The sequence below is a fragment of the Dipodomys spectabilis genome, unplaced genomic scaffold, assembly GCF_019054845.1.
Source record: "Dipodomys spectabilis isolate Male_0828 unplaced genomic scaffold, ASM1905484v1 ptg000299l, whole genome shotgun sequence".
NCBI lineage: Eukaryota > Metazoa > Chordata > Mammalia > Rodentia > Heteromyidae > Dipodomys > Dipodomys spectabilis.
In genome coordinates this window covers 2,856,808-2,883,350 of record NW_024870976.1, presented here as the reverse complement: position 1 = coordinate 2,883,350, position 26,543 = coordinate 2,856,808, and the positions used below count along the sequence as shown (strand labels likewise).

The window sequence follows — 26,543 nt, the reverse complement described above, 5'->3', positions numbered from 1 at the left end:
AAAGTTGGAAGTCAGCACCAAGAACAGAACACCAGCCAGATGAGGGAGGAGCCAGTGGCTGAGGTGAGCCTGAGGGTGGAGTGCTGGCCAGGAGCAGGGCTGCCCGCTTCAGAGCCCAGGACAGCTCTGCACTGGCTCCCACATCTTGATCCTGAGGTAGCAAGATGTGAGACGAGGAACCGAGGACACGGGTCGGTCCCATAAAATTAAATGCTTTTTAGTGTTTAAAATAGCATTTACACAGAAGCAGCATTTACACAGAAGCAGCTCTACAGGAACTACCCAGACACTCAGACGTCGACAGAGTATCTACAGCGCGGGTGCCCGGGCCCCGGAAGGTGGCGGCATGTGCCGGAATTGCGGCCGCTGAGGACCTCGTGTGCTGCCGCCATCCCCTAGAACCCGCTCCCGCGGCACCTGCACACCACCCTTCAGCCACGGCCAGGGCGCGCTGTGCAGTCACCAGCCCCTCTCCTGTGTCCCCGTGTCTTTCGGTCGTAGCCTATGTTCCTCATGCTTGCTCTGAGTCCCAGGAGGGAAGGGGAACATGCAAAATGCCCCGGCTGGTGGCTGGCTATCTCTCCCCCCACCCCCAGAGCGGGCAGGCCAGCAATAAATAAATAAGTTACATCCCACGTGGACAGCAGAGGCCTGGGACTCCATCCGACTCCTAGGAGCCCCACCTGGGTCTGAAGGACAAGGCCCTCAGTGAACTGGGTGGAGGCATTTGGGCCTGGCTTAGTCTGTGGCCCTGTCTTGTATACAGCTCGGGGGGCCACGGGGGGAACATGGAGCCCAGAAGGGTCTTTCTCGTCCTAGCAGGGGTCTGGGAGCCCCAGCCTCATGCCGAGGGTCACGCTTCTAGTCAAACCTGCAGGAGAACACAGACAGGTCTGCAGGGCCAGGGCCGCTCCACCAGTAGGCCCTGGGAGTCAGCAGGCAAGCCAGATCCCAGCAGCGTGGCTGCCCTCAGCCCCTCTCCCCTACCCTGTCCCAGCACCCCACAGCCACTAAGGCAAGCCCACGGACCATCCGTTCCCCCGCTTTGGGCAGGGCTGAAGGCACTGGCCGCTGTTTACATGATGTCCACGAAGAACTCACAGGGGTTCCCCATGGCCTTCTGAAAGGACTGGCGGCTGCCTGTCAACTCCGGCGGGACAGCGGCCAGCTCCCGGACAGGCGGCCCTCCTGGGGGCCCCCCTACTATGGCACAAGCCTTTGTCAGGGGGTGTAGTGGGGGGAGTCCTGGGGCGACCGTGGAGGCCTGGCTGCGAGGACTGCTGCCACGGCTGAGCTGGCTGGCAGGGCGCTCCTGCCAGCCGGTGCTGCCCGGCCCACTTGGCACCGTGGGATCCGATTCACTGCCGCTGCCCCCAGCCCCGGCGGCCCGGCCTGCGGCCCGGCGGCTGCTCCGGGTGGACCCACTGCTTTTGCTCCCTAGGAGTGAAAAGGGAGAGAAGGGCAAGGTCAGTACCAAGCTGGGCTGCCAGGACCCCCAGCTGCTCCCAGAGAGCCAGGGACCGAGCAGACCTGAGCAGGAGCGCGAGGGGTGGCCATGCAGACGGGAGGGCTGGGCGGGCCCTGCCCCCAAACAGGAGATGGGATATGGCAGCAGCAACAGAGACACTGGGGACACTGGGGGTGGGGTGGGGGAGAGGACACAGGGCGGAAGGGGGAACAGGGCCAGCACACCTCACCCCTCACCCCAACACTAGTCTTACAGCTAAGAAACTGAGGCACCAATGAAGGCCCTGATGCTGCTGACCCCGTCAGCCATCATGGACTATACACCCCAAAAACCACCATCCCCCAACCCCAAGGCCAGAGCCAGCTAGCTGGCGAGGACACACGCTGGCTGGGGACATGCTGAGGGAGGCGGGTCCCTGGCTTACCGGCCGAGGGTCCACTCTGCTAGTCCTTCAGTCTAAGGCTTGCTCAGCACAAAGCAAGGGATAGCGTAAGTCACACACCAGCCCGGTGCCACCCGCTGCCAGCTGAGCAGACAGCAGGCCAGACTGGGCTACGGGGCGGTGAGGGCCTGCGCAGGGTCCACAGACCTCCGCCAGCTTCACCTCAGGCCCTGCCCCTGCCGCTCTCCTCCTCTTTCCCAACATCTGGGTGCCCTAAGCTGACTGCTGGCCCCTCTCCCTCAACCCACAGAACAGCCACGGCACCTCTGCAGCCACTGCACCTCTGCAGCCACTGCACCTCTGCACCTCTGCAGCCACTGCACCTCTGCAGCCACTGCACCTCTGCAGCCACTGCACCTCTGCACCCACTGGCACCTCTGCACCCACTGGCACCTCTGCACCCATTGCACCTCAGCACCCACTGCACCTCAGCACCCACTGTACCCACTGCATCTCTGCACCCACTGCACCCACTGGCACCACTGGCACCTCTGCACCCACTGGCACCCACTGGCACCCACTGCACCCACTGGCACCTCTGCAGCCACTGGCACCTCTGCAGCCACTGGCACCACTGCACCCACTGCACCCACTGGCACCACTGCACCCACTGGCACCTCTGCACCCACTGCACCCACTGGCACCTCTGCACCCACTGGCACCCACTGCACCCACTGGCACCTCTGCACTGCACCCACTGGCACCTCTGCACCCACTGGCACCTCTGCACCCTCTGCACCCACTGGCACCTCTGCACCCACTGGCACCTCTGCACCCACTGGCACCACTGCACCCACTGGCACCTCTGCACCCACTGGCACCACTGCACCCACTGCACCCACTGGCACCTCTGCACCCACTGGCACCACTGCACCCACTGGCACCTCTGCACCCACTGGCACCTCTGCACCCACTGGCACCACTGCACCCACTGGCACCAATGCACCCCACCTGGGCTCGGACCTCTGCTCCGACATGTCCCACCCGGAGGCTCCCCTCATCCTAGCTCTCCAGGGACCCTGAGCCCCGTCCACCGTCCTCACCTGGCTCCCAGCTGGGCCCAGGCCCTGGGGAGTGCAGCTGGGCTGGAAAGTGGCCTGCTCGACACCTTGGCCTCCCTCACACCCACGCCTGCGCCCACCTCCTCACCCTGTGTGCCTGCCACGCCCAGCCTCCCTTTCCACTGAGGCTCTCCCCACCAACCCACTCGTGCCTGCCTCCACATCTGCCCTCTGGAGGGAGCCACGCAGGGCCCAAGCGCAGGGCCCAAGCACACAGCGAGAGCACAGGGGGCGACAGCAAGGCAGGCAGAGCCGGGAGCGGGGGCTGAGCAGAGCTGGTGAGATGCTCACCTTCACTCTGCTGACTTCCGGCGCTGCCGCTGCCGTAGCTGAAGCCGGGGTCCTGGTAGGCGGGTGGGAAGCAGGGCGGGGGCCCTGGGTACTGGTAGGGGTAGCCCTGACCTAGGGGCCAGGGCGCAGACGGGTGGGGCAACGGGGCCAGGGTGTCCTGATCTGAGGCTCCACTGGAGCCACTGTTGAGGTTCAGGGCTGCCAGATCTGGGGGGAGGGAGCAGAGGTTGGATGAGGGCGGCCGGATGGGCCCCTGGGTGCCCCCGCCCTCTGGCCCTCACTCACTGCTGCACAGGTCCCCGAAGACATAGTAGCACTGCTCGGAGAAGGTGATCTTGTTGACCGTGTGCCGCAGGAAGCCGTGCTTCAGCATGCTGCTGGCGTACTTCCTGGCCTCCCGCCGCTCCTTGAAGCCCTCCACGTGTGTGTACAGCCAGTCCACCACGTCTGCCCCTGGCCACACCCCCACCGAGTCAGCCTGGCCAGCCCGGGCCACCGGGTGGTGAGCCAGACCCCACAGGCATGAGCTCACCAATCACGGCATTGGCGATGGTGATCTTGAGCCACATGCGATCACGAATCTCCAGTCCTGAGTCAGGCAACTGCATGACGCGCACTATGGCACCCATGTCACTCTTCACGGTCAGCGGCGTGTCTTCCAACTCTGCAGGACACCCCCACCCCAAGCACCAGGTGAGCAGCCGCATGCAAAGGCGGCCCCGGACACAGCCTGCCACCCAGAGCCCAGGCCTGAGACCCGGACCCGGGAGACGGAGGGAGCTGAGCCTTCCCCCTCCTCCTACAGATGCCCCTCCCCAGGGGCCAAAACTGGGGCAAGGCCACCCACAACTCAACCAGTGTCACACACACCAGGCCTGCGAGGCCTCACGTCCACTCACACACACCAGGCCTGCGAGGCCTCACGTCCACTCACACACACCAGGCCTGCCTGTCCTTCTCCACGTCCACTCACACACACCAGGCCTGCCTGTCCTTCTCCACGTCCACTCACACACACCAGGCCTGCGAGGCCTCACGTCCACTCACACACACCAGGCCTGCGAGGCCTCACGTCCACTCACACACACCAGGCCTGCCTGTCCTTCTCCACGTCCACTCACACACACCAGGCCTGCCTGTCCTTCTCCACGTCCACTCACACACACCAGGCCTGGGTGTCCGCACGCCCACGCTGCAGGCTCGGGGCTGTTAGTTGTGTTAGTGGCTGGTAAGCAGAGGAAGGCCCACCCTCTCCTCCCGCTCAGCACACCCTGCCTGCGCCCCACTCCTCTACTCAGGTGGGGCTGGGCTGTGTGCACACATCTCCAAGGGAGCTGGGGACAGCATGTGTCATGAGCCCCAACAGCAGCCATGGAGCAGGAGGCTCAGGCCTGGAACAGCCTCGCCCCAGCCTGCCTCCTGCTGGGAATGGGAGCACCGAGGCTCAGGCTTGGAACAGGCCTGGCCCCAGCCTGCCTCCTGCTGGGAATGGGAGCACCGAGGCTCAGGCTTGGAGCAGGCCTGGCCCCAGCCTGCCTCCTGCTGGGGATGGGAGCACCGAGGCTCAGGCTTGGAGCAGGCCTGGCCCCAGCCTGCCTCCTGCTGGGGATGGGAGCACCGAGGCTCAGGCTTGGAGCAGGCCTGGCCCCAGCCTGCCTCCTGCTGGGGATGGGAGCACCGAGGCTCAGGCCTGGAGCAGGCCTGGCCCCAGCCTGCCTCCTGCTGGGGATGGGAGCACCGAGGCTCAGGCCTGGAGCAGGCCTGGCCCCAGCCTGCCTCCTGCCGGGTCCTCCCAAGCTGCCACTTACGTGGGGCGCCGGGCACTGAGCTGGTTAGTGAGGAGGAGCTGGTGCGGGTGACGGCGCTGGAGCAGGGGCTCGTACCGTAGCGGGGCAGGGCGCCTGTCAGCGCGGCCGTGTGCGACAGCCAGGCAGCCGGGTCAATTGGCCGCACGGGGTCAGCTAGGCAGCCGCCACCAGGCAAGGACGACGGTGACGGAGAGGGAAGACGCAGCAGGGAGCAGAGGAGAGAGGTCTGTCAGGAGGCCGGGCCAGACGGCCGCCCCGCCCACCCGGCCCCGCCCACCCTGCTGCTCACTCACCCCTCGGGATGGTGAAGTAGCTCCTAGGCGTCGGGTCCCAGCACTTGGCCACTGTGAGGCTGATGGGCCTGCAGGGCAGGCCGGTCACGTAGTGAGGCCCCGGGCAGCCCCTCCCAGCAGCACCCTGTCCCGCCCCCCCAACCAACCCACCCTCCTCACCCTGTTTGGGACACAATCTCCCGCAGCACCCGCACGGCATCATCGTTGCTCATGTTCTCAAAGTTGACATCGTTCACCTGCAGGAGTCAGAGACGGGGGTCAGGGGTTCTGGGTGAGGGGACAGCTCAACCCAGCAGCACCCAGGGCTCTCACCTGCAGCAGCATGTCTCCGGGCTCGATGCGGCCATCTGCGGCCACAGCCCCGCCCTTCATGATGGAGCCGATGTAGATGCCGCCATCGCCCCGGTCATTGCTCTGGCCCACGATGCTGATGCCCAGAAAGTGGTGTCTCTCTGCAGGAGGGGCTGTGAGCAGGCCCTGCAGACTCCCACCCAGGCCCACTCCCACCGCACCCGGCTCGCCCACAGGCCTCACCCATGTTGAGCGTGACAGTGATGATGTTCAAGGACATGGTGGAGTCAGTGATGCTGCTGAAGGAGGACGCCTGTAGGGGGACCCGGTGAGGGGCTGCAGCGGCCCCCCGCCCACACCGGCCCCCGCCCACGCCGGCCCCCCGCCCACGCCGGCCCCCCGCCCACCCCACCCCGGCCACCAACCCGGTCTGTCTGAAGGAGGACGCCTGTGGGGGACCCAGTGAGGGGCTGCAGCGGGCCCCGCCCACGCCGCCCCCCCCCCCCCCCGCCCACCCCACCCCGGCCACCAACCCGGTCTGTCTGCCTCAAGCGCTGCTTCCGCCTCCGGCGCTTGTGCTTCCGGATGAGCCGGGAGGAGGTACTCTGCTCGGTGGAGCTGCTCAGCCTGGTGGGACAGGGAGCCGAGGTCAGGGCGCCAATGATACAGACCCAGGAGGCTCCCGCTTCCGCAGGAGACACAGACTGGGGAGGCACATGGCTCCCTCTCCCACAGAGCTGGCTGTAGAGGAGCCATTGTCTTTGCGCCCCGCACGCCTCATATGTAACAGGCACACAGGTGTGTACTTGAGACCCAACACAGGCAGACCAGAGTGGGACACGAGCATGCTAAGCCAGTCCTACGCGCACGCGCACGCACACACACGCCCAGCCCACCGGCTTGTGTTGTCCTCCTCATCAGAGTCGATGAAGCTGCTGGACTCGAGCTCACTGCTAAGTGCAGTGGACGCGCTGTCTGGGGGTAGCCCCAAGTCCCGCCGCCGGTCCCCCCGTGGGTGCCCATTGGTCCGGGCCGCTGTGGGACAGCAGAGAGGGAGCTGACCATAGAGCCTCAGAACACACAGCGTCAAGCTGCTGCTTGTCTGGGAGTTGAGGGGAAAAAAGGGGGGTGGGGGCAGCGCCAGGCCCAGTGCCTCCGCGCAGGGGTCCAGGGCCGCTGGGGGGCAGGGCGGTGGTAGCACTTGGGCTCTGTGGCCTCCCGGGGGGTTGGGCCTAGGCCCGAGGACCAAGCATGCAGTACCCTCATCGCGGCTCCGGCGCCGGCCTCGCTCCCGCCGATGACTGAGCACAGACTCGGTGCCCGTCTCGTTATCCATCCCATCACGGCTGCTGGCCACATTTGGACTGTGCAAAGAACAGGCAGAGTGGGACAGGATGGGGGGTGGGGGAGGGGGGACAGGTGGGGCAGGATGGGGGGAGGGGGACAGGTGGGGCAGGATGGGGGGTGGGGGGAGGGGGACAGGTGGGGCAGGATGGGGGTGAGGGAGGGGGACAGGTGGGGCAGGATGGGGGGTGAGGGAGGGGGACAGGTGGGGCAGAATGGGGGTGAGGGAGGGGACAGGTGGGGCAGGATGGGGGGTGAGGGAGGGGACAGGTGGGGCAGGATGGGGGGAGGGAGGGGGACAGGTGGGGCAGGATGGGGGGAGGGAGGGGGACAGGTGGGGCAGGATGGGGGTGAGGGAGGGGACAGGTAGGGCAGGATGGGGGGAGGGGGACAGGTGGGACAGGATGGGGGTGAGGGAGGGGACAGGTGGGACAGGATGGGGGTGAGGGAGGGGACAGGTGGGGCAGGATGGGGGGAGGGGGACAGGTGGGACAGGATGGGGGGAGGGGGACAGGTGGGACAGGATGGGGGTGAGGGAGGGGACAGGTGGGGCAGGATGGGGGGAGGGAGGGGACAGGTGGGGCAGGATGGGGGTGAGGGAGGGGACAGGTGGGGCAGGATGGGGGTGAGGGAGGGGACAGGTGGGGCAGGATGGGGGTGAGGGAGGGGACAGGTGGGGCAGGATGGGGGTGAGGGAGGGGACAGGTGGGGCAGGATGGGGGGAGGGAGGGGACAGGTGGGGCAGGATGGGGGGAGGGGGACAGGTGGGGCAGGATGGGGGTGAGGGAGGGGACAGGTGGGGCAGGATGGGGGGAGGGGGACAGGTGGGGCAGGATGGGGGGTGAGGGAGGGGACAGGTGGGGCAGGATGGGGGGAGGGAGGGGGACAGGTGGGGCAGGATGGGGGGAGGGGGACAGGTGGGGCAGGATGGGGGTGAGGGAGGGGGACAGGTGGGGCAGGATGGGGGGAGGGAGGGGGACAGGTGGGGCAGGATGGGGGGAGGGGGACAAGTGGGGCAGGATGGGGGTGAGGGAGGGGGACAGGTGGGGCAGGATGGGGGTGAGGGAGGGGGACAGGTGGGGCAGGATGGGGGGAGGGAGGGGGACAGGTGGGGCAGGATGGGGGGAGGGGGACAGGTGGGGCAGGATGGGGGGAGGGGGACAGGTGGGGCAGGATGGGGGTGAGGGAGGGGGACAGGTGGGGCAGGATGGGGGTGAGGGAGGGGGACAGGTGGGGCAGGATGGGGGGAGGGAGGGGGACAGGTGGGGCAGGATGGGGGTGAGGGAGGGGACAGGTGGGGCAGGATGGGGGGAGGGAGGGGACAGGTGGGGCAGGATGGGGGGAGGGGGACAGGTGGGGCAGGATGGGGGGAGGGAGGGGGACAGGTGGGGCAGGATGGGGGTGAGGGAGGGGACAGGTGGGGCAGGATGGGGGTGAGGGAGGGGACAGGTGGGGCAGGATGGGGGGAGGGAGGGGACAGGTGGGGCAGGATGGGGGGAGGGGGACAGGTGGGGCAGGATGGGGGTGAGGGAGGGGGACAGGTGGGGCAGGATGGGGGGAGGGAGGGGACAGGTGGGGCAGGATGGGGGGAGGGGGACAGGTGGGGCAGGATGGGGGTGAGGGAGGGGACAGGTGGGGCAGGATGGGGGGAGGGAGGGGACAGGTGGGGCAGGATGGGGGGAGGGGGACAGGTGGGGCAGGATGGGGGTGAGGGAGGGGACAGGTGGGGCAGGATGGGGTGGGACAGGGCAGAACCGGCCGCTGGTGTCCCTACAGGAGAGGGGGCCTCAGCTACAGCAAGCAGCCCCTTTGGCCAGCCCCTTCCACATGGCCTTAGGTACAGGTATCCAGGAGTAACAAAGCTCTGTTTCCCCGCCCCACCCCAGTCCTTACTGAAAGGAGGGAGGCCGGGAGTCCCCGATGCCACCTGTCCGCTCGAGGGGTGGGGGGAGGTCCGTGTGGCTGTCAGTGCCCTGAGACCCCACATCCGAGTGGGAGCCCTCAGCCAGTACCAGCTGTGAAGGGAGAGCAAGGTCACTCCTGCAGAGCACCAAGATCAGGTGGCCAGCCCCGTTCACCTGCTCTCCTCCAGCCCAACCACCTCCTTCCAGAAGGGCACCCCTCCTGGGGACTAATGGGGTCACCCACACTCACCCAGGACACCACCCGGCCATTGAAGCAGGGCAGTTTGGCATTGTCCTCAGAGATCTCCTCCTTCACCACCCTGCAGACAGACAGACACGAGGCTGCCGCGCAAGCCTCATGGCTGAGAGACACCGCGGGTGGCGGGGCCTCCACCGGCACAATGCCTTCCCAAGGGCCTTGGCGGCCACCCACCGGCCCCAGACTACCATCTCTGCTCCCGTCCAGCACCGGGACGGGGGGGAAGGGGGGTGGCCTCCACTCACCCATGCTAGCCTCCAACCCACAAGAGGGGCTAGGCAGCTGGGGCAGAGGGCTCCTAGAGAGCCTGGCTCCTGAGCTGCGCCCCGTCCCAGCCTCACTCCAGGCGTCTCTCCAGCCCCACGCTGCGGCTGCTCCCGGAGCCCACGCCGCGGCTGCTCCCGGAGCTCACCCACGGCTGCTCCCGGAGCTCACCCACGGCTGCTCCCGGAGCCCACGCCGCGGCTGCTCCCGGAGCTCACCCACGGCTGCTCCCAGAGCTCACCCACGGCTGCTCCCGGAGATCACCCCACGGCTGCTCCCGGAGCCCACGCCGCGGCTGCTCCCGGAGATCACCCCACGGCTGCTCCCGGAGCCCACGCCGCGGCTGCTCCCGGAGCTCACCCACGGCTGCTCCCGGAGATCACCCCGCGGCTGCTCCCAGAGTTCACCCCGCGGCTGCTCCCGGAGCCCACGCCGCGGCTGCTCCCGGAGCCCACGCCGCGGCTGCTCCCGGAGCCCACGCCGCGGCTGCTCCCGGAGCCCACGCCGCGGCTGCTCCCAGAGCTCACCCACGGCTACTCCCGGAGCCCACGCCGCGGCTGCTCCCGGAGCCCACGCCGCGGCTGCTCCCGGAGCTCACCCACGGCTACTCCCGGAGCCCACGCCGCGGCTGCTCCCGGAGCCCACGCCGCGGCTGCTCCCGGAGCCCACGCCGCGGCTGCTCCCGGAGCCCACGCCGCGGCTGCTCCCAGAGCTCACCCACGGCTACTCCCGGAGCCCACGCCGCGGCTGCTCCCAGAGCTCACCCACGGCTACTCCCGGAGCCCACGCCGCGGCTGCTCCCGGAGCTCACCCACGGCTACTCCCGGAGCCCACGCCGCGGCTGCTCCCAGAGCTCACCCACGGCTACTCCCGGAGCCCACCCCGCGGCTGCTCCCAGAGTTCACCCCGCGGCTGCTCCCGGAGCTCACCCACGGCTGCTCCCGGAGCCCACCCCGCGGCTGCTCCCAGAGTTCACCCCGCGGCTGCTCCCGGAGTTCACCCCGCGGCTGCTCCCGGAGCCCACCCCGCGGCTGCTCCCAGAGTTCACCCCGCGGCTGCTCCCGGAGTTCACCCCGCGGCTGCTCCTGGAGCCCACGCCGCGGCTGCTCCCGGAGCCCATGCCGCGGCTGCTCCCGGAGATCACCCCGCGGCTGCTCCCAGAGTTCACCCCGCGGCTGCTCCCGGAGTTCACCCCGCGGCTGCTCCTGGAGCCCACCCCGCGGCTGCTCCCGGAGATCACCCCGCGGCTGCTCCCGGAGATCACCCCGCGGCTGCTCCCGGAGCCCACGCCGCGGCTGCTCCCGGAGCCCACGCCGCGGCTGCTCCCGGAGATCACCCCGCAGCTGCTCCCAGAGTTCACCCCGCGGCTGCTCCCGGAGTTCATGCCGCGGCTGCTCCTGGAGCCCACCCCGCGGCTGCTCCCGGAGCCCATGCCGCGGCTGCTCCCGGAGTTCATGCCACGGCTGCTCCTGGAGCCCACCCCGCGGCTGCTCCCGGAGCCCATGCCGCGCAGGCCCTCCTCTCGGTCAGCAGGCCACCTCCAAGGCACTCAGGTGGTCCTGGGCTCTCCGCTGTCTCTCCACTGCACATGGCAAGGGCTCCAACCCCGGCCACTCACAGACAGGCCTCCGACCCCCCCAGCATGGGAACAGCAGGTCCACAGCTCCTCGGGCCACCGTGACCCAGCCTGACCCAGGGGCTGCCCACCCCTGCCCAGTGTAGCCCCCTGAGCCTCTCTGAAATATTCAGGGGTCTCAACCTGCATGATCTGCACCTCACTCTGCTCTGTGCTCGTCAGCCCCTAGCGTTCTTCCCTGTATCCCGCCAGCCCAGGCAGGTCTCAGATCACAGCTGGCCGGGCAGGTCACCAGCCAAGTCAGCTCTCTGTGTGGTCAAGAGAGCCCTCATGTGTGTGTCCAGCCAGGGAGACACGCAGACTCACACTAGACCGGCACCAGCTCTCAGGGGGCTGCAGTCTGACCCTACCTGAAGACCTGGAGGGACAACTGCTAGCCAGCTATCGCCGCCGACCAGCACCAAGCCTCACCTGGTCTCAACGCTGCCCTGGTCTGACAGACTGGGAAGGAGCTACGGGCACCCAGGCAGGTGAGGGCGTGTGCGATGGAACAAGGCCCCTGAACAGGAGCAAGGCGACCAACACAGGTCACGGGGCCCCTGGGAAGGGCTGTGGCCTGCGGCTGCTCAGCTCCACCGAGCACAGTGGGATTTTCCATGCTAAAGAGCCGGGAGCTGGAGCATACCTGGAAGGCATGGTCCCTGTGCCAGGCCCAAGGCCACCCCTGCCTGTCCCTCCAGGTTCGCTGGCCCCAGCACCACACAGCCTGTGCTGTGCAGAGGTGACTGGAGGCCCGATCGGAGCTGACACCACCATGCCACCCAAGGGACACCAACCACCAGGCCCTGGCCACCCATCCATGGGGAAGAGGCCTAGGGCAGAGCAGGTGACAGAGACAAGGAGTTACGTCCCATCCAGCCACTGCCTCTGGGTGCCTCGTTAGGGACTCACATCAAGGAACTGGGTCTTCGTGAGTGGAAAGCCACCTCTCAGGGCCCCTGGTGCCTGGTGTCTGCTGCCCCAGCCCCAACGCTGGGCTCATCCCAGGACAGACTGGTACACAGACAGCAGACCCAGCAGAAGCAGCCATCAAGAGGCTGTCACCATGGGAACCTGCCAGAGCTCCAGGGGCCTTGAGCTGTGCTGGCAGCAGCTGTGGGACCTGAGTGAACTGACTGAACCAGAGACCCCAGCAGAGATCCCGCCTCAGCTCCGAGCCTGGCCCCGGAAGCCCCCTGGCAACCTCTCCAGTGCCGCACCAAGGCCAGCCCTATCCGACGCGCCACAGGGAGCGTCACGGCAGGAGCTCCCCGGCAGCTGCTGCCTGCCTCAGAGTCTGCCGGGCCAGGGCCTCAAGGGGGCACAGGCAGGCCACCTGGGGCCTCTGCCCCGCCCCTCAGGCAGACGCCCCTCCAGGCCCAAAGGCCCTGTTTCTTGGCCCACTTCTCAACCTGAGGAGCTCAAGTCCAGCCTTTCTCCTAGATTGGGGGTGAGGGGGATAAAAAGGGCCAGGGGGCCAGGACAGCAGGAGAGGGGGAAGACTTGCCCTAGATCTCAGGGAAACCCCTGCCCCTCCCCCCAGAACCACAGGCCAAGGGTAGCGACAGGAGTGCTCCCCATAGTGGGAGCCCGTCACAGCGCTGCTCCGGGACTGTCCAGAAGTGACCGTCAGAGTGATCACCGCCAACTTTTCTCAGCATTTTGCCCCCAACTTCACAATTCATTTTTTGGGGGGGGGCGGGGTCCGGTCGTGGGACCTGAACTCTGAGCCTGGGCGCTGTCCCTCAGCTCTTCAGCTCAAGGCGAGCACTCTACCACTTGAGCCATAGCACCACTTCTGGCTTTTTCTTTTTTTTGCTTATGTGGTGCTGAGGAATCGAACCCAGGGCCTCATGCATGCAAGGCAAGCGCTCTACCACTGAGCCACCTTCCCAGCCCCACCAACCTCACAATTCTTGTGTGTGTGTGCATGTGCATGCGCAATGCATGTGCCAGTACTAGGGCCTAAACTCAGGACCTAGGCACTGTCCCTCAGGTTTTTTCGCTTGGGGTGGTGCTCTACCACTTAAGGTACAGCCCCATCCCACAGCCTCACAATCCCCAAGGAGATCTTGGTTAGCCTCCCACTTGTAGCTATCGCCACCAGCCCTGCGTCCCGCCCCAGGGATGAAGGTAGGGACCGCTGAACTCAGCACAGCTTGGCCCAGAAGGACCTCAGGGCTCTGAGAAGCCACAGCACAGACATGGACCAGCTTCCCCAGGGGCACAGCCCTTAGTAAGTCTGTTCTCCTCTGTAGACACAGAGGCTGGCAGAGCACAGCACAGGGCGTGAGAAAACCCTAAGTCTTCAGCCAGCAGACCAGTGCCTAGCTCCTGACCAAAGCTAGCCACTCTCCTGCCAGCCCACACAAGGGCGGCACTGAGTCCATGGACCTAAGCCTCCTCCCCAGGCTCAGGCTTTGCCGGCTCCAGTGTATCCACGGCCCAGGCCTAGACTCTCCCAATACCAGGGAGGTGCACATAATGTCCAAACCCACACAGCACCGTCGGGAAGGGCAGAGCAGCCACCAAGCACCATCCCCGCCAGCAGCCCCATCGTGGCCCTACAGGATGCAAGGAGTCTAGGGTTCCTAGACCCTACCCTCGCCCCCTGGCCCCTATCTCTGGCCCTCAAAGATGCAGAGGCAGAAGCTCAGTGCCATGTCCATCAGGCTGACAGCAGCAAGTGCTCTTCCCCCGTCCTGGGACTGAGAGCCAAACACCTTCCCTAGCTGCCTCAGAGACCACCTTCCACCACCACCACCAGACCCAACCCAGGGCTCAGCCGCCAAGCCCTATGGGCCCTGGGTCAGAACACCAGGACGTGCAGACACTCTGGCCAAAGGTGTGTGTGAAAGGGGCCAACACCGACCAGAATCCACTCCCCCTAGAGCCAGCTGTGGTCCAGAGCAGGAAACCCAGACTCACCAAAGCACTCTGCAGAGCCTCCATCAGGCCTCCTTGGGCCCACTGCCCAGCCCAACCAGGAACTTCCTCCTCCTCCCCAAGGTATCCAAAGCATGCTCCAAGCTCAGCTCTTAGTGACCCACGCTGAAGTGGAGAAGCCCCTTCCCTAGGGAATCTAGTCCACTGAATGCACGATCCTGAAGACCAGATAGACTCTGAAGCCCTGTGGTGGAACTCCGGCAAGGAGAGGAGGGAAGCAGTTGACAGAGATCCCTCTCAGATTCCTGAGGCTAGATGGCCAATGATCAGAGAACAGGGAGGAAACAAGGTACAGCCCTTGTCCTGCCTGTTCATGGGACATTCTGTGTCACCCAGGCCAGCCTCCACCCCCACCTCCACCTCGTGGCTCTCTGCCTCCCAGCTCTCCTGAAAATATGAGATTCCCACCTTGTACCCTTAAGCTCTCTGCTAGCTAACTGCCCCACAGCCTAGCCATGCCCAAGCCTCCCCAAATATCCAAAGGGGCTGTTCCTACATAAAACCCACCTCTGAGGTTGGGCACCTATAGGTCCTCCACGCCTGCCCACAGCGCAGCTCCACTGGAGGGCATGGGGGTTGAGGCCAGGTGATCTGCTCTTGGCAGCCCTAGATGGGCATCAGGAAGAGGGTACGGAGTCCCCTCAAAAAGGTTCCAGAGTCGGGAGCCAGTGGCTCACGCCTATCATCCTATCCTGAGATCTGAGGATTGCGGCTCAAAGCCAACCTGGGAAAGAAAGTCTGTGAAACTCTTATCGCCAATAAACCACCAGAAAAGTGGAAGTGGCACTGTAGCTCAAGTGGTAGAGCGCTCGCCTTGAGCTGAAGAGCTGAGGGACAGCGCCCAGGCCCAGAGTTCAGGCCCCCACAACCGACAAAAAAAAAAAAGGTTGCCTAGCACTGCAGACAGCAGACTGGGTCTGAGAGCAACATGCAGTAGTGGGCAGCATTAGTCTGTGAAGAAGAGCATTTCTGGAAATGTCTGCTAAAATAATAGACTCAGTTAAAAACTAAGGAGCCTTCCACACACACACCTGATGCTCCAGCCCAGGGAAGCCCAGGCACGGGGGAATGGGGTCCACGGGAGGTCACCCAGCAAGGGGGGGGAGGGAGGGCTAGCCTCTTGGAGCCCAAGCTAAGCCCCAGTACCACACCTTTAGGCTGCCCAGGGTGCCCCTCCTCTGCTTATTCCCTGTGGCTGGGCTAAGTGGGCAAGAGCGAGCCCAGCTATCCACATGACTCTCCACCTTTCCCTCCGTCTCCCACAACACACCAGGAGCCACATGGTGGCCTGAGCTTGACCCAACCTGAGGCTGCCATGGAATCTAGGAAATGTCCTCAATGTCAAAGTCCAAGACCAGGCCACACACAAGGACAGGACATGCCTGAGGGCACCAGGAGCACCTGCCCCAACCACAGGCCTAAGTTTGTCCCGTCCTCCCGTCCTCCCCCACCCCACCCCGCCCCAGCACTGCCAAGCAGCAGACTCGGATTACCAAGTCTGCGCTAGGCCAGGCCTCTGTGGACGGCCAGACCCCTGCTCCTTGTCGCAGAGGCTTAACTCCCCACAAGTGGAAGGCCCCTTCCCCTGGGAGCGCTACTACAGTAGTCACGTTCGGAGACACCGGCCCAGCAGCCGGCTCAAAGCAACCGACACCCGCTCTCCTCGGAGTGCAAGTGTAGTTTCTCTGGGGACAGAGGCCCACGCGCCAGGAAGCTCGGGACCGAGCAGGTGCGGCGGACTTCCTCGGTCCCCAGTGACCACTGACCTCGGCCCCCTCGTGAGAAAGGGCTTGGCTTTCTTCTTCCACAGGAGAGAAAACTTATGCCAACCCCGGCGACCCCACGAAGGTGCCTGTCCTGCCCATCCCAACGAGGGGTCCGCCGGGCCTCGGCACCGGCCTGACCCTCGCTGCCTTCGACAGCCCCCAGCCCCCCGAGCCCCGAGGTTACCGCCTCCCGCGGGCGGAACGGCCGGCCCTGCGCCCGGCCTGTGCCAAGGGGAGGCGGGCTCTGGTTTGGGGTGGCCGCAAACTCGGCCCCGCAGAACGCAAGGAAACCGACTGCGTGAGCCAGGAAGCGGGGCCGCCACTCGGACCCGGCCCGCGGCGGACAGGTGGAGGCGCGCGCAGGGCGCAGGGCCCGGCCCCCGGCCCCCGGCCCCCCCCCCGGCCCCCGGCCCCCGGCCAGCCCGGCCCCCGGCCCCCGGCCCCCCCGGCCCCCGGCCAGCCCGGCCCCCGGCCCCCGATCCCCGGCCCGCCCGGCCCCCGATCCCCGGCCCGCCCGGCCCCCAACCCCCGGCCCGCCCGGACCCCGGCCCCCGGCCCGCCCGGACCCCCGGCCCGCCCGGACCCCCGGCCCCCGGCCCGCCCGGCCCCCGGCCCGCCCGGCCCCCGGCCCCCGATCCCCGGCCCCCGGCCCGCCCGGTCCCCGGCCCGCCCGGCCCCGGCCCCCCGACCCCCGGTCCCCGGCCCGCCCGGCCCGGCTCTCCGACCCCCGGTCCCCGTCCCCCGGCCCGCCCGGCCCCGGCCCGCCCGGCCCCGGCCCCCGACCCGCCCGGCCCCCGATCCCCGGCCGGCCCGGCCCCGGCCCTCCCACCCCCGGTCCCCGGCCCGCCCGGCCCCCGGCCCCCGGCCCGCCCGGCCCCCGGCCCCCGGCCCCCGGCCCCCGGCCCCCGATCCCCGGCCCCCGGCCCCGGCCCCCCGACCCCCGGTCCCCGGCCCGCCCGGCCCGGCCCTCCGACCCCCGGTCCCCGTCCCCCGGCCCGCCCGGCCCCGGCCCGCCCGGCCCCGGCCCCCGACCCGCCCGGCCCCCGATCCCCGGCCGGCCCGGCCCCGGCCCTCCCACCCCCGGTCCCCGGCCCGCCCGGCCCCCGGCCCCCGGCCCGCCCGGCCCCGGCCCCCGGCCCGCCCGGCCCCGACCCGCCCGGCCCCCGATCCCCGGCCCGCCCGGCCCCCGATCCCCGGCCCGCCCGGCCCCCGGTCCCCGGCCCGCCCGGCCCCCGGTCCCCGGCCCGCCCGGCCCCCGATCCCCGGCCCGCCCGGCCCCCGACCCCTGGCCCGCTGACGACAGCGCCCGGGGCGCACTGACCCGAAGTCCTGATCCATGGACTTGAAGAAGAATTTGTAGGCGTGCGCGGGCCGGCTGCTCAGCACGCTCTTGAAGTCGGCCAGCGTGACGCGCTCGGGCGCCACGGGCAGCTTCACCAGGTACGGCGTCTCCTCCTCGTCCATGTGGTAGATGATCTTGGTCTCCGCCATGGCGCGGGGCTGGCGGCGCGGGGCCGCGCGGCGTCAGGGCCCGGCCCGAGGCTCGGACGCGGGGCGCCCTCCCCGCCCGCCGGCCCGCGCCCCGCCCGGCCGCGCCGAGGCCCGCGCGCGCGCACGCGCGCCCTGCGCCGCCCGGGCTGCCGCTCCCGCCCGGCCCGCTGCCTCGCGGCCTGGGGCCGCCCATCCGCTGCCGGCCCGGGACGGGCCCGAGGGACCGAGCTTGGAAGGCCGCGGCCGCCGCCGCCGCCGCCGCCGCCGCCGCCCGCCGCCCCCTCGGACCGTGCAGGGATCGCCCGGCCGGCCTCAGAGCGCGGCCGCCAGGGGGCGCACGAGCGCAGGTGACGTCACCGCCGCCCGCGGCTGGCTGGGGCGGGGCCGCGCCTGCGCACGGCGGCGAGGTTGGGGTGCGTGGGCGGTGGAGGGGGCGGGGTGGGGTCGCGCCTGCGCAGGACGGAGGAAGTCGGGGGCGGGGCGGCCGGGCAGGGCTGGAGCGCGCTGGAGCCCGCCGGGCCGGCCTGGGCGCGGACGGCGTCCCGGCGCCGCCCACCAGCGCTGCTCTCGGGACCAGAACCCCAAGGGCGCGCCGGCTGCGATCCGGCGTGGACGCGCGACCTGTTCCGTGGGCGGATGGGCGCTCCCTCCTGGGACCCGCAGTGGGATCGTGGGGGGCCCTGTGGCTCCCGCGTCCCGCCTTCCACCGCGGAGCCGGTCCCGGGATCCCGCTCGGCCTGGGACCCCGCGGCGGCCCGAGCCTAGATTTTTGTCCTGGTCAAGGCAGCGGGGGTCGGGGCAGCGGGGGTCGGGGCAGCGGGGGTCGGGTCAGGGGGGGCAGCGGGGGTCGGGGCAGGGGGGACAGCGGGGGTCGGGGCAGCGGTGGTCGGGGCAGGGGGGGCAGCGGGGATCGGGGCAGGGGGGGGCGGGGCGGGGGCGGGGCAGCGGGGACAGCGGAGGTCAGGGCAGGGGGGCAGCGGGGGTCGGGGCAGGGGGGACAGCGGGGGTCGGGGGGACAGCGGGGGTCGGGGGGGCAGCGGGGGTCGGGGCATCCTGCGGGGGTCGGGGCAGGGGGAACAGCGGGGATCGGGGCAGGGGGGACAGCGGGGTCGGGGGGACAGCGGGGGTCGGGGCAGCGGGGGTCGGGGCAGGGGGGGCAGCGGGGGTCGGAGCAGGGGGGGCAGCGGGGATCGGGGCAGGGGGGGTCGGGGCAGGGGGGGCAGCGGGGGTCGGAGCAGGGGGAGTCGGGGCAGGGGGGCAGCGGGAGTCGGGGCAGGGGGGGCAGCGGGGGTCGGAGCAGGGGGGGCAGCGGGGATCGGGGCAGGGGGGGTCGGGGCAGGGGGGGCAGCGGGGGTCCGAGCAGGGGGGGTCGGGGCAGGGGGGCAGCGGGAGTCGGGGCAGGGGGGACAGCGGGGGTCGGGGCAGGGGGGACAGCGGGGATCGGGGCAGGGGGGGTCGGGGCAGGGGGGGGCAGCGGGGGTCGGAGCAGGGGGGGCAGCGGGGATCGGGGCAGCGGGGTTCGGAGCAGGGGGGGCAGCGGGGATCGGGGCAGGGGGGGGTCGGGGCAGGGGGGCAGCGGGAGTCGGGGCAGGGGGGACAGCGGGGGTCGGGGCAGCGGGGGTCAGGGCAGCGGTGGTCGGGGCAGGGGGGGGCAGCGGGGGTCGGGGCAGGGGGGACAGCGGGGATCGGGGCAGGGGGGGGTCGGGGCAGCGGGGGTCAGGGCAGCGGGGGTCAGGGCAGGGGGGACAGCGGGGGTCGGGGGGACAGCGGGGGTCAGGGCAGGGGGGACAGCGGGGGTCGGGGCAGGGGGGACAGCGGGGGGTCGGGGCAGGGGGGACAGCGGGGGTCGGTGCAGGGGGACAGCGGGGTCGGGGGGACAGCGGGGGTCGGGTCAGGGGGGACAGCGGGGGTCGGGGCAGGGGGGGCAGCGGGGGTCGGGGCAGGGGGGGGCAGCGGGGGTCGGGGCAGGGGGGACAGCGGGGGTCGGTGCAGGGGGACAGCGGGGTCGGGGGGGACAGCGGGGGTCGGGTCAGGGGGAGCAGCGGGGGTCGGGGCAGGGGGGGCAGCGGGGGTCGGGGCGTCCTGCGGGGGTCGGGGCGTCCTGCCGGGACAGCGGGTCGGGGCGTCCACAGCCACTCGCCGCCCTGCTGAGCCGCGGGCTCACGAGGAAGTGGAGGGCCTCGCTGGCCTCGCTGGCCTCGGGAGCGAGGGGCCCGAGACCGGGGAAAGGGTGGGGAGCCAGGGGCTCGTCTGACAGGCCAGTCGGGGGGCGGAGGAGCTGACGCCGCCTGAGACCCTGAGCTCCACCCGGCTCAGCCCTCCTGGGAGAGGGCCTGGGCAGAGGCTGGGCGGAAGCAGACAGGCTGACTGCTTTCCCTGGGGCCTCGGCCTGACGGCCCTCTCAGGAGCCCGATTGTCCAGTGACAGTGTCTCAAGTCACATCTCCCAGGCCCGCCTCCCACTGGGTTCTGCATTGGGAGTCTGCCCCCCTCTTCTGACCCCACTACTCAGGGGGGACCTTGAAGGAGGCGGGAGTGAGGACACAGGTGATGCTCTCTGCTCCCCCCACCCCAGCCAAGAACATGGCTGCAGCTGGCACCTAACCATGCGTGAGCCAACGGGGACCAGTGCCCATTCTGTTGCTAGGCCCTGCAACCCAGAGCTCTTTCCATTAGTCTCCTTCCTGACTCCATAAAGGGTCGCATCTGCAAGGGGTGAAACTTTCCTGCCCACTCTGCTCAGAGGACAAAGCCAGCAGGCCTCGTCCCCTGTCTTCATACCCCCTCTGCTCCCCCGCCCCCCCTCCCCCCCCTCCACATCCTAACCAACATTCAGAACAGAAACTGAAACCCCTTCCTTACTGGCTGCTGTGTCTCCTGAGATGCCAGATTCCCAGACAGGAAGCACCGTGGCCTGAGGGCACTTGGGGGTTCCCAAGGCCCAAACCCGCCCCCACCACCTCCAGGAGAGTACAGGGAGAGTTGCCCAAGTATACAACCAGGTATGTCCTTTATTGTGATGTGTCAGTTCTCCCAACAGGAGCAAGTGTGGACTGCCCATCATATGGGCGGCAGCACAGACACTGGCCACCAAGAACTTCCAGAGCACCTCCCACCTCCTCAGCCAAATCTGTGTGGCCAAATGGTTCCATCCAGGGATAGGAGGAGTCAGGGCCAAAAATCAGGTAGAGTTAGTTCAGTGAGTGTGGGGAAAGCTCCAGGAAAATTTGCTGAAAAGGTGCTAAAAGCAGAGAAAGGGAAAGGCCGCCGCTGCCGCCTAGGAAGACCTATGCATCCCCAGTGCACAGGACAGAGGGCAGCTGGTCCTGCCTCTGGCTTACGCATAGTGGACAGCCCCTGGGGTCCCCCAGCAGAAGGGAGGTGGGGACTGGGACTGAGTCTAGGATTCCAGTCCTGCCTGACCCTCTGAGTGGCTTCCTGCCTCTAGGGAGCAGAGATCTGGAGGGCCTAAGGGCTGCTTCCTGGACATCATCAGGATGACAGCTTGGGCTGTGCCAGAACTGGGGCAGGGCCATGGTTGGGAAAGTGTGACCCCAAAGGCAGGAGCCACGCTGTGGCAGAGTCCGAGGGAGCCCACAGTTGCTCTGGAAGACGAAGATGGCTCCTGAAAGAACTAAGTGTAGACAACAGCCCTACCAATCGAGGCCCAGCTCCAGGACAAGCGGGACCAGCCGCTGGGAGGGACCAGGGAGGGCCTCTGGAGGGTGGGCAGGCATCCTTGGAGGCAGGGCTGCTGGTCCAGCCAGTAGCCAGGGTCGCTTTATTTGCAGTACTCCTTTCTGAGCTCTAGAATCCAAGGATATGGCTGGCTTCAACCCTCTACCCTTAGTTCCAGTGGGAAAACTCAGGGCAGATCTTCAGGAGGCTCCTGAGCAGAAGTCCTGGGACTCAACTCTGGACAGGCTGAGGGGGTGGTAGAGTCTCCTTTCTGGTGCTCACCTTTTGTCCAAGTCGATATTCTTGGTAGACAGGGGACTGTGAGCCAGCTCTGCCCTCTCCTTCAAGATGTTGTTTTTGTAATCTAGAGCAAGGGGAGAGAGAGAGATCCTGCTCAGAGACTTTACACAGGGTCTCGGACTGGGCACGGTGGTCGTGTCTTCGTGTCCCCCACACCCCTACCTAGCTGGATTTCCTCAGTCCTGTAGGGTGACACAGACAGCTCTGCCACCTTCACGTCCTTCCTGGGAGGGACAGGTGGCAGTTTAGAAGGGCGGGTCAAGGCAGGGCATGGCAGGGCAGGGAGGTAGTTAGGGGACACTCACCTCTCTGCCTTTCCTGAACGCTTGTCTGTGTGTTCACAGCCTGTGGGGGAGACTTGTCAGTCTTTCTAGGTGGTCTCCCCCCAGGCCCTCCCCAGGGTGCCGGCCTCGTCGACCCCCCCCCCCCCCCGCCCCGCCCTCCCCTGGGGCACTGGGCCTCACCCCTGCACCCCCCTCCCCACGCCCCCCCTCAGCCCTGCTCCCCGCCCCGCCTCACCCCCGCGCCCCTCCCCGCTTCACCCCCCGCACCCCGCCTCACCCCCGCGCCCCGCCTCACCCCCGCGCCCCTCCCCGCCTCACCCCCGCGCCCCGCCTCACCCCCGCGCCCCGCCTCACCCCCGCGCCCCTCCCCGCCTCACCCCCGCGCCCCTCCCCCGCCTCACCCCCGCGCCCCTCCCCGCTTCACCCCCGCACCCCGCCTCACCCCCCGCGCCCCGCCTCACCCCCGCGCCCCGCCTCACCCCCGCGCCGGCGCTGGCGCGTGACCAGGACCGCGGTGATGAGCAGCAGGATGAAGAGCAGCAGTGTGGCCAGCACGTAGCCCAGCTGCTGGAAGAAGTGGGCCCGGCCCTCGGGGACGACGACGTGGATGACGCTGCGGCCCCGCGCCAGGGTGGGGTCCGGGCCCGGGCCTGCGCCCGAGCCGTGGCCGGGGTCGGGCGGCGGCCCCGCGGGCGGCTCGCGCACGCGCAGGTGGAAGACGCGGCGCTCGTGCAGGCCCGCAGTAGTGGTGGTGCAGGTGGCAGGAGTAGGTGCCCGCGTCGGCCGGCTCCAGCGCGGCGATGCGCAGCGAGAAGTCCCCGCGCGCGAAGGCGTCGGCGCGCACGGCCGCCCGCCCGCGCAGCCCCGGCGGCCCGTAGGCGCGGCGCTCCCCGGACGCGTACAGGTCCAGCAGGCGGTCGGCGCGGTCGTGCGGCACCCCGGGCGGCTGCCGGTCCCAGTGCACCACCTGCTGCGCCTCCTCCAGGTGCCGGTCGGTCCACACGGGCGCGCGGTTCACGCAGCGCAGCAGGGCCGGCGCGCCGCGGGCGGCCCGCAGCACCTCCCTCTCGCCGTCCCAGTGCGCGTGCGCCTCGCGGGCTGCGGGCGGGGCGGGGGGGGGGGGCGGTCAGCGCCGGCGCGAGCTCGGGGCGGGGGGGGGGGGGGGGGGCCGGGCTCGGGGCGGGGGGGGGGGGCCGGGCTCGGGGCGGGGCGGAGGGGCCGGGCTCGGGGCGGGGGCCGGGCTCGGGGCGGGGGGACCGGGCTCGGGGGGGGGGGGGGGCCGGTCTCGGGGGGGGGGGGGCCGGTCTCGGGGGGGGGGGGCCGGTCTCGGGGGGGGGGGGACCGGGCTCGGGGGGGGGGGCCGGGCTCGGGGCGGGGGGGGGCCGGGCTCGGGGCGGGGCGGAGGGGCCGGGCTCGGGGCGGGGGCCGGGCTCGGGGGGGGGCCGGGCTCGGGGCGGGGGGACCGGGCTCGGGGGGGGGGGCCGGTCTCGGGGGGGGGGGCCGGTCTCGGGGGGGGGGGACCGGGCTCGGGGGGGGGGGCCGGGCTCGGGGCGGGGGGGGGCCGGGCTCGGGGCGGGGGGGGGGCCGGGCTCGGGGCGGGGGGGGGGGCCGGGCTCGGGGCGGGGGGGGGGGGACCGGGCTCGGGGCGGGGGGGCCGGGCTCGGGGGGGGGGAACCGGGCTCGGGGGGGGGGGCCGGGCTCGGGGGGGGCCGGGCTCGGGGCGGGGGGGGGGGGCCGGGCTCGGGGCGGGGCGGGGGGGCCGGGCTCGGGGCGGGGGGGGGCCGGGCTCGGGGCGGGGGGGGGGCCGGGCTCGGGGCGGGGCGGGGGGGCCGGGCTCGGGGCGGGGGGGGCCGGGCTCGGGGCGGGGGGGACCGGGCTCGGGGGGGGGGGGGCCGGGCTCGGGGCGGGGGGGGGCCGGGCTCGGGGCGGGGCGGGGGGGCCGGGCTCGGGGCGGGGCGGGGGGACCGGGCTCGGGGGGGGGGGCCGGGCTCGGGGCGGGGGCCGGGCTCGGGGGGGGGGGGGGCCGGGCTCGGGGCGGGGGGGGGCCGGGCTCGGGGCGGGGCGGGGGGGCCGGGCTCGGGGCGGGGGGGGCCGGGCTCGGGGCGGGGGGACCGGGCTCGGGGGGGGGGGGCCGGGCTCGGGGCGGGGCGGGGGGACCGGGCTCGGGGGGCGGGGGGGGCCGGGCTCGGGGGGGGCCGGGCTCGGGGCGGGGGGACCGGGCTCGGGGGGGGGGGGGCCGGGCTCGGGGCGGGGGGGGCCGGGCTCGGGGCGGGGCGGGGGGGCCGGGCTCGGGGCGGGGGGGGGCCGGGCTCGGGGCGGGGGGACCGGGCTCGGGGGGGGGGGGGGGCCGGGCTCGGGGCGGGGCGGGGGGGGCCGGGCTCGGGGCGGGGGCCGGGCTCGGGGGGGGGGGGGGGGCCGGGCTCGGGGCGGGGGGGGGGGCCGGGCTCGGGGCGGCCTGCTCACGGTCGTCCGTGACGTCCAGGCGGATGGCCAGCCTCTCGTCCAGGTGGCAGTAGTGGTGGTGCAGGTTGCAGGTGTACAGCCCCGCGTCGCTGTCCTCCACCGCTGCGGGGCGACGGGCGAAGCCCCGCGTGAGCTGCGCGCGGAGATCCGGCGCCCGGGCCTCCGTCCCGCCGTCCTCCCACCCTCCGTCCCGCCGTCCTCCCTCCGTCCACGCCGCCCCCCCCCCCGCCCCGGCCCCCCGGATCCGCACCGCGGATGAGCAGCGAGAAGTTGCCGTCGAGGAAGGCGGAGGGCGCCAGCAGCAGCCGGCCGAGGTCGCGGGCGCGGTACACGCGCTGCTCGCCCGCCGAGTCCATGTCCAGCAGGCGCGCGGCGCCGCCGGCCCCGCGCACGTCCCAGTGCACCACGCGCTGCCGGTCCCGCAGCCGGTCCCGCGTCCACACCATGCGCGGGCTCTGGCAGCGCAGCAGCGCCGGGGCACCCGCCGCCCCGCTCACCGCCTCCTCGGACACCACCAAGCTGCCGCCGGCCGCGGGGGTCCGCGGGGGCCCTGGCGGGACAGGGGGTCAGGGGGGCCCGGAGGCTCTGGCGCGGCAGGGGTCAGGGGAGCCCGGGGACCCTGACAGTGCAGGGGTCAGGGGGGCCCGAGGGCCCTGGCGGGGCAGGGGGCAGGGGGGCCCAGGGGCCCTGGCGGGGCAGGGGGGACAGAGGTCAGGGGGCCAGCCTGGATACAAGGGCAAGGGGGACTGGGCTTCCTGGGGTGGGGAGGGAGAGCCCCGCAGACCCAGCTGGTACCTACCTGCGGACGGGAGAGGTGCACAGCCTGCAAGGAGGGGAAGGGGGGCTGAGAGGAACCCCGGGGAGGCCACACTACCACGGTAATGACCCCTGAACAGGTGGTTGTGATGTTGGGAGAGACCAGGACCCTGCCCAGTCTCCTGGACGTGGCTCACAGCCCAGTTCATGTCCAGTGCCTCCCTGTCTCCTTGCTGTGGGGTCAGCCCGGTCCTGCTCACTGGAAGGCCAAGGACCTGGGGCAGTGCTGGGCCGGGGCTCAGCCCCCGCTCTGGAGTCTGTGCCAGCCACATACACCACAGCATCGGCATCACCATCATGACACCGACACCAGGTCTGCCCAGGACGTCCCAGACTGACAAGGACACTTGACAAGGCAGCCTGCGTACTTGCAGGGGCCCCTCAGCCTAAGCCCGGAGCTCCTCACAGGCCCGGCAGGGGGGACCCTGTGCGGCTGAGAAATGGCAGAGTGCCCAGAACTCCCGGAGGAATGTGTCCGGTCAGCAGGCTGCTAGGGCAAGCCAGTGCGCCTGGAAGGAGCCTGGGACAGACTGAGAACCCTAGTTTGCAGGCTAAATTCAGATTCACTCCCTGCACCCCCTCTGGGGAGTGCTGAGCCTGGGCTGCTGCCCAGCCATCACGAAAGGAGGGTGCTCCCGGAGGCACCGGGCCCCTCCAGCTCTTCCTGGGAGAGCCGTGGGTCGCCCTGCCCCTGAGACATCTGCGCCGTCTCTGTGCCGTCTCCCTCCCCTGTGGGGGTGCCCCACCTCTGGGCCCCAGGCCCAGGCAGGCCGGTTTACCCCTACCCCAGTTTGCTCAGGTCCACTGCGGCCCCTCTCCAGCCCACCCTCCCACCGGCACTCACTCTGCAGTAGCACAAGTTTCCACAGCAGGAGGCAGGACAGGAGCCCCATAGCGCCTGCTGCCCGGCGCCCAGCGCGGCTTCCTCCCGATGCTTTGTCTCACTCCAGCTCCAACTCTCAGGAAAACAGCCCACCCTCCTCCCCTCCGCAGTCCCCGCTGACTTCACCCCGCCCACTCCGCTGCTCCAGCCCCTTGGCTTCCCCCATCCCGGGCCTGCCTGAGGGGAGGGACGGTGGGGGTCAGTCCTGGGTGGAATGAGAAGGCCAGGGCGGTGCAGGCAGGGCCTGGGGCAGCTTCTCTCAGGCCCACCGAAGGACAAAGCCTGGAGTCTCAAACCCCTGACCTGGGTGACCACCTCACTCCAGTAGAAAGGCCCCCTGCGGCCTGGGGCTGCCTGGCAGGCATGTGCCCCCCCCCCCCCCGCAGGAGGCCTCGCATCCTCCCCACAGGTTAGGTTGTTCTTCCAGCTCTTGCCCCCCTTCCTGGGGGCCGGGGTCCTCTTCAGGGCTAAGCGCAGCCAGCTGGGGGAGGCGGGCACTGGGTCAGTGCGTGGGGGGCTCTTCCAGGCCATGGGCTGCCCACCTGCAGAGCTTAAGAGGCCCTGAAACCTGACCTGGGTGACTGGGCTCTGAGAGACCCCCACTGGGGGGAGGGGGGATTGGACAGCCCTCCCTTCCCCCTGCCAACAGAAAGCACAGATTTGAGGCTCTGGGAAAATGTACAACGTCGCATAAACAAATGCAAAATAACAGAGCAGGCACTGTGTACCAATCCGCCCTGCTAGTTAGGCAAACCTCAGGACAAGAAAGAAATGGGAAAATCTAAACAACCACACAAGCCCTCTGCAGTGTCCCTGCCCATCTGGAGGGGCTGGTCATTTCAAGGGTCCTCACCTCAGCCCCACCCAGTCCCCAAGC

General features: G+C 70.1%; 3 protein-coding genes across 4 annotated transcripts; all 3 read right to left on the bottom strand.

The window, feature by feature from the left end:
* Positions 1 to 201: 201 nt before the first annotated feature.
* On the bottom strand, positions 202 to 17,467 carry Dvl1 (dishevelled segment polarity protein 1). 2 transcript variants are annotated; one of them, XM_042701920.1, is made up of 15 exons: positions 17,074 to 17,467; positions 9,153 to 9,222; positions 8,892 to 9,013; positions 6,915 to 7,018; positions 6,551 to 6,689; positions 6,188 to 6,281; positions 5,898 to 5,967; positions 5,676 to 5,815; positions 5,523 to 5,599; positions 5,364 to 5,431; positions 5,071 to 5,223; positions 3,795 to 3,926; positions 3,548 to 3,715; positions 3,263 to 3,469; positions 202 to 1,437 (listed from the first exon to the last, which is right to left on the bottom strand). In XM_042701920.1, exons 1-15 carry the CDS (start codon positions 17,241 to 17,243, stop codon positions 1,076 to 1,078), a joined length of 2,076 nt encoding a protein of 691 aa, XP_042557854.1. In that variant the 5' UTR covers positions 17,244 to 17,467; the 3' UTR covers positions 202 to 1,075. The 2 variants fall into 2 exon arrangements, with proteins under 2 accessions (XP_042557854.1, XP_042557855.1); XM_042701921.1 differs by having other exon boundaries at positions 5,146 to 5,223; positions 17,074 to 17,301.
* Positions 17,468 to 17,596: 129 nt separating this feature from the next.
* LOC122127378 (basic proline-rich protein-like) lies at positions 17,597 to 19,827 on the bottom strand. Its single transcript, XM_042702006.1, has 3 exons — positions 19,751 to 19,827; positions 18,107 to 19,493; positions 17,597 to 18,004 (listed from the first exon to the last, which is right to left on the bottom strand). The coding sequence occupies exons 1-3, from the start codon at positions 19,825 to 19,827 to the stop codon at positions 17,597 to 17,599; spliced, it is 1,872 nt and encodes a 623-aa protein (XP_042557940.1).
* A 406-nt stretch (positions 19,828 to 20,233) lies between these two features.
* On the bottom strand, positions 20,234 to 25,758 carry Mxra8 (matrix remodeling associated 8). The gene is given in 10 exon segments (XM_042701938.1): positions 20,234 to 21,051; positions 21,206 to 21,284; positions 21,383 to 21,444; positions 21,526 to 21,565; positions 21,984 to 22,242; positions 22,244 to 22,602; positions 23,968 to 24,069; positions 24,218 to 24,517; positions 24,767 to 24,790; positions 25,628 to 25,758. Coding segments are annotated over 10 exon segments (1,302 nt in total). The 5' UTR covers positions 25,677 to 25,758; the 3' UTR covers positions 20,234 to 21,023.
* Positions 25,759 to 26,543: the final 785 nt, after the last annotated feature.